Here is a 14,461-nt window from a genome sequence, read left to right on the forward strand (position 1 = left end):
GCAAAGATTTGTACATTTCGGGCCGATTGCAGCAAGTGACCCCCATTATCGCTCAAGGTTCGGCGACCGAGTCGCCGAGCACTCACGTGACGCTCTGACTCAGGAATGTCTCTATAGCTTAAACATGTGAAGATATATATTACGTTATTAAAGAATATTTTTCTTGTAAAATAATTTTTATTTTCTTAAAAAAATCAAATATTAAATTTTCTAAAACATTTTATCATAATAATTCTTACCTATCAAAAACTATTAATAATTGTTATAAATTTACATCGAGAAGTTTCTATAACAGACTTGCGAAGATTAAAGTCAGGAAATACATGATCTGGAAATTCTGTATTTTCAAAATCTTACAAAGTCTCAAGTAACAAGGATTCTATATCGGAATAACTACTATATTTTTTCTATAAGTGAATATAATTTTATTTTAAATTCTTGACTAACTAATTGTTAACATTCTCTTTAATGTATGTAACACTGTTTTTATTTAACATTAATGTAATTGTTTAATTCTTTTTTAACTCCCGTATCTAAATCAATAATGATCTCGGGACTTTATGAAGTCAGAATGGCTAAATATTGTTTACTTTACAAATATTAATATGTAAAATATATCATGTAGAAAATATCTTATCTCAACGTAGATTGGGAACTTATGAAGTTAGAGGAAAAAAACGTAAGAAGTAAAAAAATAACGTATCTACTTATTTAATATGATAAATATCCGAAGTACATCCAAAGACTTCGATATATTTCCTTGGAAATTTTTACAAACTGAGAAATGACTACGTTTCTACATTAATACTCATTAGTCTGCGTGATTAACGACATGACGAAACTTTATGTCCGCTTATATTAAATTTGACGTAAAGATGAAATAACCTGAATTTTTTGAAATTTTAAAAAGTAATCGAGAGAATTAAGAATCGAAGTTCTTAGGTATACATAAATTTAGATAAAATTTCGCAGCATTGGAAAATCGAAGATAGATGCATCTTTTTATAATAGTTGGCAGTATCAATCGTTACAGAAATATAAAAAGTGCTCATATTACCTGCAGTGCTCATAATAACCGATCCTATCCTATTATATTAATAAAAATAATAAGAAAATAGTAAAAAGTAGCAAACTGATAATGTAACAATATTCAGGTTTTGCATATTTTTTTCTTTATAATTAATATAAATTATAATAGTTTATGTTCAAAGAAAAAAAAAACTCTGTTCGGGCACACTCGAACGATACAAGCAATTAAAGTACGAAAGAGCGCGCTCCGAGCTTCTACGCATCTCCGTGATGCATACCTCTCTCAGTATCCTCTTTTTCCTTTCTTTCAAAAGAAGAAGGTACATGCGGCTGCATCGGATCTGCCATATTATGTGTGAGCTGAACACAGCGTACTTTGAGAGAATGGCTCGACATATTATTTTGAGAATAGAAAGAGGCTACGACAAAAGACTGTGAGAATCACATCTATTAATCCCTTGAGAGAGAACTTATTCTCGCTTGCTGATTCGCTCAGGTAAGAAAGATTGAGGCGTCTCTAGGCAGTCAGCGACGCGGCACTAACCTGTATATGCATCTACAAAAACAATCAGGCCCTTGACTTTGCAATCACTGGTTGTCGTCTCAGGCTGTGGATTGCTCCCACACGGGCATCTGATGATCTGACTCAGACGGGCACGATTCGCTCTGGATAGTCACCACTCATCGCAGTGCGTCATTCTTTCTGTCTTTATCTTTCGGGTCTGACGAACGGTCTCAGGCAGTGTCTCGCAAACATCGCTCCTGATGACGGTTCGGGCAATGCTTTTATCCATTTATTTAGTCTATATCTAGCTTGGGGATGACGAGTATCTGCTATATTATCGTGTATCTGCTATACTATCGAAAAATTACTCGAGGCTCGTAAACATCCCGCGGCACAAGAAGGATGGGACTTTACAATCTCCATCTCCCTCTCATATTGCTACTATGTCGCTTGGTTCCAATCTAACTTATCATAAATTTGCTAAAACCATGTAAGATTTCGAATGCATCGTTACATATTCGACGAGTGTCTGTATCAATGATTTAAATATAGTGTGACATTAAAAAGATCACTTTCGATTTGCCTTCGAGGCGCACTCTTTTCCATCAAATCCTGTAATTCATGTGATTAACCAAACATTATTTCTGGTCCTTCGAGCCAGACCTGGCGTGGGGGCGCTTTGGAACGTAGATCGGGAGTAATAACGAAGAATCGGCCGTGTCGGATGTGGTTCTTTGACACCTTGCTAAATTATTCTATATACTTATCGATATCTCTTTCAGGTTATTTGGCTTAAAACAAGAATGGATTAAATACGTCTGGATCAAATATGTCTCAGATATCATTACAATAAAAATCGATTCCTCATGATTCAGAATGTTGCTGAAGATGTTGCGGAGAAATTATCTGCGCTGCCCTCTCGTCATTTACTGAGCCCTCGATTTGAAGTCTTAAAAATGAATTTCTAAAAATTTCAGATGGATCATGAAAAGATATGTCAAACGAAAGTGGAACTCAGAGAGGAACCATGTATGAAACATTGTACGTACGATGTCAAGAATTCTACATTTAGGCGAAGGTAGTGTTGCTGGAACAGCAGGAAATAATAGAAGTTCCAATCCCTTATCGCGAGCGTCCAATCCTCCGTCAACGGATGTACGATTCGGCAATTGAAATAATTTGCCAAAGATTAATCTGTCATCCTTTTCAGGCGATTACCATACTTGGAGATCCTTCCACGATTTATTTTCTAGTAGGCGAGAACGATGACTTAACAAGCGTGGAGAAAATGCACTACTTAAGACATGCCGCTCGGCTTGTCATTAAGATCACTGACAACACCTTTTGTCCGGAAAATTTTAGTTTCCCACTATGAGAATAAGCGAGTGCTTATCTCTGCACAATTGGACAAACTATTCAGCTTGAGCCCCATCAAATCAAAATTTGCTCAAGAATTGAACACAATGATGGCCACAGTTACTGAATCTAAGAGCCTTGGAAGCACTCAATTGTCATACAAGTTCATGGGACCCTCTTTTGGTGCACCACCGCTCGTTTGTTAGATGATGAAACTCGTGAAGCATGGGAAATAAAGTTGAGACCTTCCATGTCGTATCCTTCTCTAAAGGAATTCGAGGATTTTGTCACTGATCACAGACGCGCTTGGGAGACCCTAGCTTCCACATCAATCAAGCTATTAAAGATAAAGGATGATCTTCTTGGATTTCAAGTAAGTCGAGTGTTAAATCCCGTAGCCTGGTCACAACCGCCCCGTCTACGAAAGGAAATGTAAAATGTCGGCTATGTAAATCCATTCATTCTTTATACAATTGCCCTACGTATTTATCGCAATCCACTGAGCGGCGTAAACGCACTGTTTCCAAGTTCAATTTATACTTCAATTGCTTAGGAACCGCTTAATAATGCTCTAGGCCGTGTCGTTGTAGAAAATGTGGCAGCAAGCATCACACTTTTACTTTATATGATAATCGTAAGGCACAATCAAAATCAGAAAATCAAATTCGATTCGAATAATTTGCCAGTATCTCGTCTTCACTCCCTTCTACCTCGGAGCAGAAATGACGGAGATGAAATACTGAGAGACATCCTTCGTTAACAACACAGAACAAATTGTCAGTCATCATCCACTTATCTTGTTCGCGACGTGTTGAGCTATGATCAAAGTCCGCGACGGCCGACTCGAACATATTCGGATTCTTTTGGATCCGGGATCTGAACTATCTTTTGTTATAGAGGATTTCATACAGGATTTCGTTAAGATTATCTCGAAAATCTGCGGCGATCCTACTAGTTGAGATCGGGACTTATGCAGGACGCATCAAAGGCTCGATTAGTCTAGAACTCCATTCTACAGTTGACAATTCCGCCTCACGCTTACAAGCTTTTATCCTGCAGTTACTTTCAAAATACCGTCATTTGATCTCCCTCGCGCTTCCTGGGTATACCTTTGTAATTTACAGTTCGCCGACTCAAACTTTGGAAAACCCGGAACGATTCAGGTGATTATTGGAGCCGATTCGTATAATCAAATTATTAAGTCGGAATTAATTAAGGGATTCGTCGTCCTCGATTGCTCAGCTAACTATATTCGGGTGGATGGTATCGGGGCCCATTGGATAGCCTTCATTGCGGGATTTATCATTGTCAAATTGATTATAATCTACAAGATCTTTTAATGCGTTTCTGGGAACAAGAGAAGATTCCCAAATCAAATTCGGTAACATTGAGCCCTGATGACGCTAGTTGCGAAAGGCAATTTAGTTATACATGTTCTCGAGATCAAACCGGACGATATATAGTCCGACTCTCGCTAAAGTCTCCGGCAGTGTTGTTCAACATCTACAGCTCTTTATTTGTCACAACTCAAGAAACGGCTTGCAAATGAACTCTCCTACGGCAAACTATATACGGACTTTCTTCAAGAATATCTGTCTTTAGGACACATGACTCCGGTGATAGAATCCAACGCGAACGACCCCGTGTACTACCTGCCGCATCATGGAGTATTGCGTGAGAGTAGCCAATCAACGAGATTTCGAGTTTAACGGTTCAAATCCCTCCAGTAGGCGTATCATTGAATGATATCTTGCACATGGGTGCTAAGTTGCAAACGAATGTCTTCGACGTATTGCTTTCAATCGCATCAATATGTATTTTCATCGGATATCACATCAAAATGTATCAATAAATTCTTGTTCATCCAAATAATTGAAACTTACAGCGTATTTTTTGGTACGATTCAAATGATCAAGTACTCTCATCAACTGACAACAGTTATTTATGGGTTAAATTGTGTTTCCTTGCTCTTCGAGTGCTTCAACAACTCATCGATGATCGATTCCCTAAGGCCATATCATTGTTATCTAAAGAGGTATATTGACATCTTCGGAGACGCTCAATAGAAAAAGCTAAGGAGATAATAATAATTCAAGTATGGGAACTTTGCATGGCGAGCGGATTTCCGTTGCAAAAATAGCATAGTAATTGTCTAGATCTATTAGATCATCTGCCGTCTTCATCAAGTGGCAATGCTTCCGCAGTAGAGTTTGTTTCCTCGCGTATCAAGGTGTTAGGCCTTTGCTGACAATCGCAAGTTGATGTATTTAAATTTATATCCGTATTGTCAACCACTCCAAAATCTACGACAAAAAGATCCGTTCTATCTGAGATCGTGCAGTTATACGATCCTTTAGACTTCTAGCCTTCTTTCGCTCGTTATAGTTCGGGCCAAAATCTTTATTCAGGATCTTTGGAAAGTTGAAATAGATTGGGATGATCCCTTGTCATCAGAGTTACAGAGTCTAATTTCAGACAACTACCAGCATTAAGTGAATTGGATCCTACGCTCTACACTTCTGTTGCCGCGCGTTCAATAGAACTACACAGGTTTTCCAATGCTTCTCAACTCGCCATGGCGGCGATAGTCTACATCCGAAACACGGGATCTCTCAAGTTAACATTTGTTCTAAGGTAAAAGTAAAAGTAGCGCCGTTAAAAAGGCTCATCAGACCGTATCTCGAGTTAAAGGCTGCGCTGATATTAGCGCGCCTTGTTTCTAATAGAACAGAGCATTTTGGATCTGAAAACTAATCAGATTTTCTTTTGAACGGATTCGTCAGTTGCTCTTATCTGGATTTCATCCCATCCAGCTAAAGGGAAGAAATACATGCGGAATCGAGTTACAACCATACATGATTCAATACCTTCCGCTTTGTGTGTTCATGCCAGGTAAGGAAAATCCCGCCGACTGTGCTTCGAGGGGATTGAGATCATCTCATCTTGAGATAATCGTTATGGTGACATGGGCCATCGTGGCTGAGTCAAGGATCTGCAAACGCGTCGCAACCGCTAGACGTTTTCGGCAATTATTCTCTGGCTCTGCCATAGGACCCATTACTCCAATCGAGCTTCATGAAAGTTGCTAATTTTGGGTATGCCAAATACAAGAATATTTCTTCAAACCGGAGATTCGAATATTAAGAAGGGGAGAACGCTCCAACCCTTTGATAAAACTTATGCCATTTATCGACGATATCGGGCTCGTTAGAGTAGACAGGCGACTCCAGAACTTAGAACCCGATGTTAAACATTCTCTGATTTTATCGAAAAAATCCTCGTTTACAATCCTGGTGATTGTCAAAACCGAGAGTTTCTCCCTCTCATCCCTTTTTAAATTCCGGGGTTGATTATGCGAAACCGTAAAGACCTGGCGAGGACGGTCCTCAAAAATATAAAGGATACTTAATCATTTTTGTTTGCCTCTCCACTTCTGTTATTCACATAGAAATTGTGACAGATTGTACAACTGAAGCTTTTATATCCGTTAAAGAGGGCATATATCCGTATAAAAGATTTGCGACACGGCGTGCAGTTTGTGCCACGATTGCACAGCGATTGTGGCACAAATTTTATTGGAGCAGAAGAATTGAGCAACAAGAATTGAGAAGACGCTTCAGCTCCGCGAATGAATTAAGGGAGCTTTCGTTCTTGGAATGATCCAATCATGGAACGAAGACGCTTCATCCCCCTGACTGCGCCTCATTTTGGGCAAATGGGAAGCCGCGATGAAATCGACGAAATTTTACCTACGTTGTACCATTGGCGATACTATACTCACGTATGAGAAACTTTCCATACTTACGCAGATCGAAGCCCTCCTGACTTCTCGGCCTCTCTGTCCAATGACGGAAGACGCTGAGAATTATATGGCCTTGACTCCTGGACCTTCTTCTTCGGCAAACCATCTACCGTGATTCCAGAGCCAAATCTCAGCGATCAGCCAAATTCTCGCTTAACTCGATGGCAACTCATTCGGTAAAAAGTTGAGCACTTCTGGAAGCGACGGCAGCTAAAATGCCTTCAACGGTATCAAATCATTTCGAAGTGGCATCCATCAAATTAGGTTTCCTGGTTCTCCTCGTCGATGAGAGATATCCTCCAGGCGCGGATTCTGCAGTTGCACTCTGATAAAGATGGATTGATGAGGGTTGTTCGGATTGCTACCACTACTTACAAGCGATTTATCATCAAGATATGCATATTATCTATTAATCAGGAGCAGCCAACATTCGGAAATTCTATTTTCGCAATGTTCGGGCACACTCGAGCGATAAAAGCGATAAAAGTACGAAAGAGCGCGCTCCGAGCGCTTCCGTCGCGCTTCTACGCATCTCCGTGATGCATACCTCTCTCAGTACCCCCTTTTTTTCTTTCTCTTAAAAGAAGAAGGTGCATGCTGCATCGGATCCGCCATCTATGTGAGCTGAACCCGGTGTATTTTGAGAGAACGGCTCGAGGTATTATTTTGAGAAAGAGGCATGACAAATAAGACTGTGAGAATCGCGTCTATTAATCCCTTGAGAAAAAACTTATTCTCGCTTGCTGATTCGCTCAAGTAAGAAAGGTCGAGGTGTCTCTAGGCGATCAGTGACACGACGCTAATTTGCATTTGCAAAAACAATCAGGCCTTTGACTTTGCAATCATCGGATGTCGTCTCAGGCTGTGGATTGCTCTCATATGAGCGTTCTATGATCGGATGCTATCACATTGGGCTATCACACGATTCGCTTTGAATAATCACCGAACCACTCATTGCAGTGCGTCATTCTTTCTGTCTTTATCTTTTGAGTCTGACGAACGATCTCAGGCGGTGTCTTGCAAACACTAAACGTGGCTCCCGATGATGGCTCGGGCAAAACTTTATCTATCTATTTGGTCTATATCTAGCCTGGGGATGACGAGTATCGCGTATCCACTCGAAAAATTACTCGAGGCTCGTAAAAGTCTCGCGGCACAAGGAGGATGAGGCTTTACAACTCCCCATCCCTCCCTCTTATATTGCTATCATGTCGCTTGATTCCAATCTAACGTGTTGTAAATTTGCTAAAACCATAGAAGATTTCGAATCGTTACGTATTCGACGAGTGTTTGTATCAATGATTTAAAAAATATACAGTGTGATATTAAAAAGATCACTTTCAATTTGCCTTCGAGGCATATCCTTTTCCACCAAATCCTGTAATTCATGTGATAACCAAACATACTCACTTGTAACAAAATTTTGGTAATAATGAACTAATAATTGCACGGATGCGCCAGCTGGATAATAAGATAATATTTCCGGTAATGCCGTCTGCAACAAATAGTTATTGAAAACAATTTAGATTTGTCATTAAAATAATATACAAAAATTGTTTGAAAAGATCGTTTTTTGAGCCTTAACATGAAAATAGCATTACGTCAAAACCATTCTGATACTACAATCGTATATGCTTTGAAAGACCTGTGAAAATTGCCATTGTGGAGCCAACGCTCAGTTGATGACAATCAATCGATATCAGTATTGTAAAAATGAAAAAAAATTGACGATCGCCATAAATTTACAAATTGCGGTTCGAATTGATTAATTATCTACTGTATCCATCAGCTCTCTAATGACTTCTTCTTGTTTTTGTTAGACTCAAAGATAAGCTCAGAGGACAGATTTTCATCAAACGAAAACACTGATATTGATTGATCACAAATGACTCTCAAACAACAACTAAGCGTTCAAAATGGCTACAATTTTCGCAGATATTTTGTGAAACATGTACGATTATAGTACCGAATGGTTTTGACGAGTAATGCCATTTTCATGTTGAAGCTCAAAATTTTTCAAATGATCATCGTACAGAGAAATATATAGGATTTTGTAACTTTTAAAGAATATAAAGCAGTGGCAATGTTGTAATTAGCAAAATTGTACTAAGTTGATAACATACAGTATTAAGTTGCGCAGGATCGAATCCGCAAATTAAAAATAATAGTACAATACAGACGGCCTGAGTAATTGTCTTATCTGCACATAGTGTTCTTGCTAACGTTATAGTCGTTGATGATAAGGAAGCTATTTCATATATTTCATTAGACTGAAGAAATTCCTAATGAACAAATATAATCATAAATATCAAAAATGTGAATACAAAGATTGTAATAAAAATATAATATGATATAAAAAGAAAATATAATATTAAAGCAATTACGTATTAGCTTCAAAAATATTTATATAATTAAAATAAAATAACATATCGAGAGTTTTGCAATTATTGAAATGAACAAAAGAGACACAGTAATGTTTCAGCGTTAAGAAAACGAGTAGCGTTTTAGCGCGAGATAGTACGATATCTATACGCGGAGCGGTGAGATTTTTGAGTTCTCGATTATTGTATGTAATACAAAAAATTAATATGTACGGTAGATGTGATCTTTTTATTAAACATTTTAATCAAAATTGAAATTTTATTCTTTAATCAATAATCAGCCATAAAGTTGCAATAAAAATTTTGTAAGAGAATATAAAATATTTAAAAAAATGTTTATGCATAATATTATAAAAGATAAAATCTAATTTAATAATCTATTTATAATAGCTTCTACATAATTTTATTAATTATGGATATTAATAATGTTATGGATATTAATAATGAATATTTTAACAAAAGAATTATGATAATAAAAAATTATTTTTCCATTAGGATAATATTAATTAATACAAAATTTATATGTTAAATATACTTTTATATCTTAAAGTACGATTTGGATAGCTCTTTACAATCTTTACCTCAAAAAACTTCAATACGTTATATGTATGCAAATATTCCACAAGAGTAGGCATTTCATTCGACATAGCGATCGGAGCAAAACAGATTCCCAATTTTATTTTTGCATTGTATTCTGTTTTGTGGATAGTAAAGTAAAAAATAGTTCCCATCGAAAAACCGATATAACGCAGAGATTTTTGTTTTGTATTACTAAGCACATAATCAATCAGCTGGCAGATCCTTCGTTCCTATCTCATGATAGCTAGACAGCAATAATACACTCTAAATCTGTAGCAATGAAAATTTTACTGCTAACAAAAGTGAGGAAACTCATTGCTTTAAGTGTGAATTTTCATTTTGAGTTAGTCTGTCTACTCTTACATAAAGGACTGGACTATTTCATTCGATTAATCGAAGTTCAAGCATTAGTTGATAATGCATTGCAAGATGCATTGAATGCAAGGAGTAAATTTAGCGACATAGCGCATCATTTATCGTATATTTGTCGTTTATCAAGGTCGTTACGGGCGAGACGCATCTTGAGACACATATGACATAAATATAAGAGACAGAATAAATAATTAAAAATAAAATAATAATAATTAAAAATAAGGTTAATAGATTAATAGCATGCTCTGTTCAAAATCTATCTCCGTAGACTTTGTTATCTGAATTTGGAATGACATGATTCTATCATTATTTTAACCTCCAAATTCATTTCTTTTTTGGATTAAATTTTTCACTCTAATTATTGAATGATTTTTTCATTCCCATCTTGTAATAAAATTCACTGACAGTAACATTGCTACTAATGCCTGTATTAAAATTTTAATAATGCAGTGAAATTTCATTGCTACAGATTTAGAGTGTAAATTTTATTTTTTTATTACTATATCTTTATAATACTGCAAAATCGAATATTTGGTAAAAAATTTGTAACTTAGTTTGGTTTTTTTCTTAATAAAAATATCGATATACAGTACGTCTTTGCACAATATTATGAATTTTTTTATTTAAAAATTTTTTATTAAAAAATTGATTTTATTTAGAATTTTTAAGAAAAACTGATTTGAATTAAATAAAATATGAGAAATAAGGAAAAGATATATTTAAATAACAAAAAATTGAGATAATAGAAAATCAAAACAAGAAATATTTTTTTAATAATACTTGCAAAATATTAAAGATTTACCTATATTGCCAAAAGTCTCGATCTCGTGAAGATAATTTTATATGTGATCTGCAATAAGTATTTCCTATGTAATTTCCGAGCCATATATCATATCCTTCATTAGCCAACAAAAATGCTGAAATAGTGACATTAATTTTCTTATTATAATATATTACCGAATTAAGTCATTATTTCTAATAAAAATTCGATCATTTTCTCTTTATCAAGACATACATTTATTCTGATAATTTTCTATTAGACATATTTTATTTATTCCAATAAATATTATCTGTTTTTTCAAAATATATAATATTATCCAAAATACATTGTTTTATATGTATGTATATGGAATGTGAATATGCAATCTGCACGCGGAATATATGTATTAAATAAATGAAAGCACAATTGAAAAAAGATTGGAAAATTATGGTGTGCGAAGTATTATTAGATATATATGATTCAAACATTGCGAATTATTCAGCTACTGAAAAAAGAATAAATAGACCTGCAATTGATCATATGTTATTTAAAGGATTGGTAAATATTTTAATACATTTAGCATTCGCAAATTCTACAATATTTTAATTTATTCTGTTATATTGATTTGATTATTACGTCAGACTTGTTTGTGACTAGATCATTACCGATATATGGCGGCGAATTAAAGTACTAATTAAAAAAATAAGAAGCGAAGAACTCGAGTGTTAAGCAAAGATGATTGCTCATAAGTCAGTTAAAAATCATCGTACCGCAATTTAAAAAAACAGATTCTTAAAGCCAAAATTTTAAATGTATTGATTGATACAATTGTCAATTTTCTAAAAAATAGAACATATAAATTTAAATTAAAATTAAATTAAAAATTCATTATACTTTCCTTCTAACTATTACATGAAATACTTAAAAGGACAGTAATATTACATTTTTAGTTCAAATTTATATATAATATATTCTACGTTTAAAAAATTGGCAATATACCTTTTGATAAAGCAAAATTCTAGTTTTAAGAATCTGTTTTTTTTTTAAATTGCGGCAATGATTTTTAACGGAGTTATAAGTAATTTAAAATTAGAATGCTCTTTTCATTTAACTTGTAAATAATTCAATGACAAAAATATATAGAAATCTTTTTTAAAAACGCATTTTTACGGAAAATTTTAAGCTTTCATGTTAGATATTAAAAAATTTCGCAATAAACATATTCTATATATAATATTGAGCTAAAACATCACATAAACTTTCTGGCCAACTCAACAGATAAAATGGAAAAAATATTGACTTTCTTAGAATGGATAAACATACAAGATAATACTGTTACAAAGAAAGAATTAATTGATTTTATTAATAAAATGGCTTCGAACAAAAGAAAATACCGAAAGACAAATAAATCAGGAATAGAAATAAAAAAGTTAAAAAGAAAAACAGGAAATCAAGACATATTACGAATTATTAACAACGTAAGAAATAATGAACTTATGAATAATAACTTCCAAAATTACAAAATTGCAAACAATACTAATAATGAAACAATTCTTTCTTCCTCCACGAACACAAGTGATAAAAAAATTTTTTGAACAAAATAAATTAGAAATTATTGGATCGTAACAAAAGTTTATATTGCTATAAAAGTTATAATAAAATTCAAACAATAATAACTTGGTTAAAAATAAATAAAATTAAATTTCAAAAATTAATTTGTATAAATTTAAAATTCTCTTCTTTCATTATTTCTTTTGAATTTTTGTGAATTTGTTCTATCGAAACTTTAAAATCTTACTTTTTTTGAAATTTTGCTCTCTTGAACAGTATAATTGCCAAATTTTTTAAAAATATATAAATATATAAAAATATATAAATATGATACAAATGAAGTAGCGTTATAAATTTTTGGTACGACCCAACACAATAAAAATTAAAATTAAAAGAAAATTATAACTAGAATATTTTTATTTTTAGATTCATTTCAGCAATATACGTTGATTAATTTGTAAATGTTTTTATTAATTTAATCTATTATAACTCAATTATATTATTTATTATAATTCTATCTATTTAATCTATTATAATAATAAATTCTATTATAATAATAAATATATTAGTATCATACAATATTAAATAAAAATATATCTATAATATATCTCTAATAAAATAATTGATAGGGCAATGTAAAAATTAAGCAAAGTTTGCAAGTAAACACAATGACTTTATTGTAGACTGACACAGGGAAGATCTGAGAGAGATAATAAAAGCGAGAACCAAAAACACGCGTATGATCAGATATATATATAACGAAGACTAACTGAAAATACAATTCAGTAAGTGTTGCACATAATGATTGCACTTCTAACCTCCTCTATCGATGTGTTAGTTTAAATAGATTTTGTAATCTGATCAAATAAATTAATAAAAAGTAACTAATGTACTTGTCAAACTAACATTAAGTTAATTTTGACATCTCAACACATTTCTCACGTTTGATTCTTGACAAAGGTTTTGTAAATATATCAGCAATCATAAGTTTGGTGCATAAATACCTGACTTCAATTACTATTAATTAATTCACAAACAAAATGAAATGCAATATCTATATGTTTGTTACGTTTGAAAAATCGCGTTTTTAAGTTAACTTTAAGTTTTTAATTAATTGCATCTTGATTGTTGCAATAAACAAGAATAGGGTCTTTTACAGTCCTTAAATTGCATATGATTAAAGTCTTTTTATAACACTTCTCTGGGTATTTCAGACAATGCTACGTATTCGCATATCCTCCATTGTTAATAATGATACTGATGTTTGTTTTTTGGATTTTTAATTAATAGGTCCACCTGCCAAAATGAGTATGTTTCTCGTACATGATTTTCGATCAATGTCGTCTGCCCAATCGGAATCCGTATAAGCCTTTAATTTTTCATTGTTTTTACTATATTCTATATGGTAATTCGAAGTATTTTTCACGTACCTAAGAATCTTTTTTGCTAAATTCCGCTTTTTCAGGGTCTAAACAAAACCTACTTAATACTCCTGCAGTAAACGCGATGTCGGGGAGTTCTCTCGTTGCATTTGCCAGATAAATAAATTTACTAATTCTCTGTAAGGTTTTTTTTCATTTTCATTCTTTCTTCATTGTTCGTCGGGCCCATTCGTTTGGTGATCTTCGTATTTGATTCGATTGAAGTTGATATTGTCTTTGCATCCGTCATGTTAAATCTTTTGACTAAATCCTATTTTTGTTACGATAATTTGATTGCTTCTAGTCAGACCGTTTCTTTCGATATTGATACCTAATATATTAATTATTGGATCTAAATCTATTATATTCAAATTGAGATTCAAGCATGGCTTTAATTTCATTTATCCTTTCCAATTTTTTTGAGGCTATTATTAGGTCATCTACGTAATTAATAACAATTACTCGATTAACGTCTTTGAAAATATACACGCATGGATCTGCTTCTGTCCGTTGTGCACTTTTATTAGTGATGTATGTGTCTAATTTCTTATATCACTCTCCTGATTGCTTCAAACCATACAAGGGTTTTTGTAATTTATATACTTTTTCTTCATTCTGATTCAATGAACATCTCAGGTTGTTCCATATATATATATATATATATATATATATATATATATACTACTATTACTTTAACTTTACTTA

General features: G+C 33.6%; 1 protein-coding gene across 1 annotated transcript in view; it reads right to left on the reverse strand.

Moving 5' to 3' along the window:
• Nucleotides 1-5,056: 5,056 nt before the first annotated feature.
• LOC105621846 (lipase member J-like) overlaps nucleotides 5,057-14,461 on the reverse strand; it is a 35,647-nt gene continuing 26,242 nt past the window's right edge. Inside the window, 6 exon segments of the mRNA XM_012203286.1 lie at nucleotides 5,057-5,193; nucleotides 8,103-8,187; nucleotides 8,816-8,974; nucleotides 9,655-9,862; nucleotides 9,864-9,896; nucleotides 10,827-10,941. Coding sequence (XP_012058676.1) covers nucleotides 5,057-5,193; nucleotides 8,103-8,187; nucleotides 8,816-8,974; nucleotides 9,655-9,862; nucleotides 9,864-9,896; nucleotides 10,827-10,941 — 737 coding nt within the window.

Source organism: Atta cephalotes, assembly GCF_000143395.1.
Source record: "Atta cephalotes unplaced genomic scaffold scaffold00037, whole genome shotgun sequence".
NCBI classification, from domain to species: Eukaryota; Metazoa; Arthropoda; class Insecta; order Hymenoptera; family Formicidae; genus Atta; species Atta cephalotes.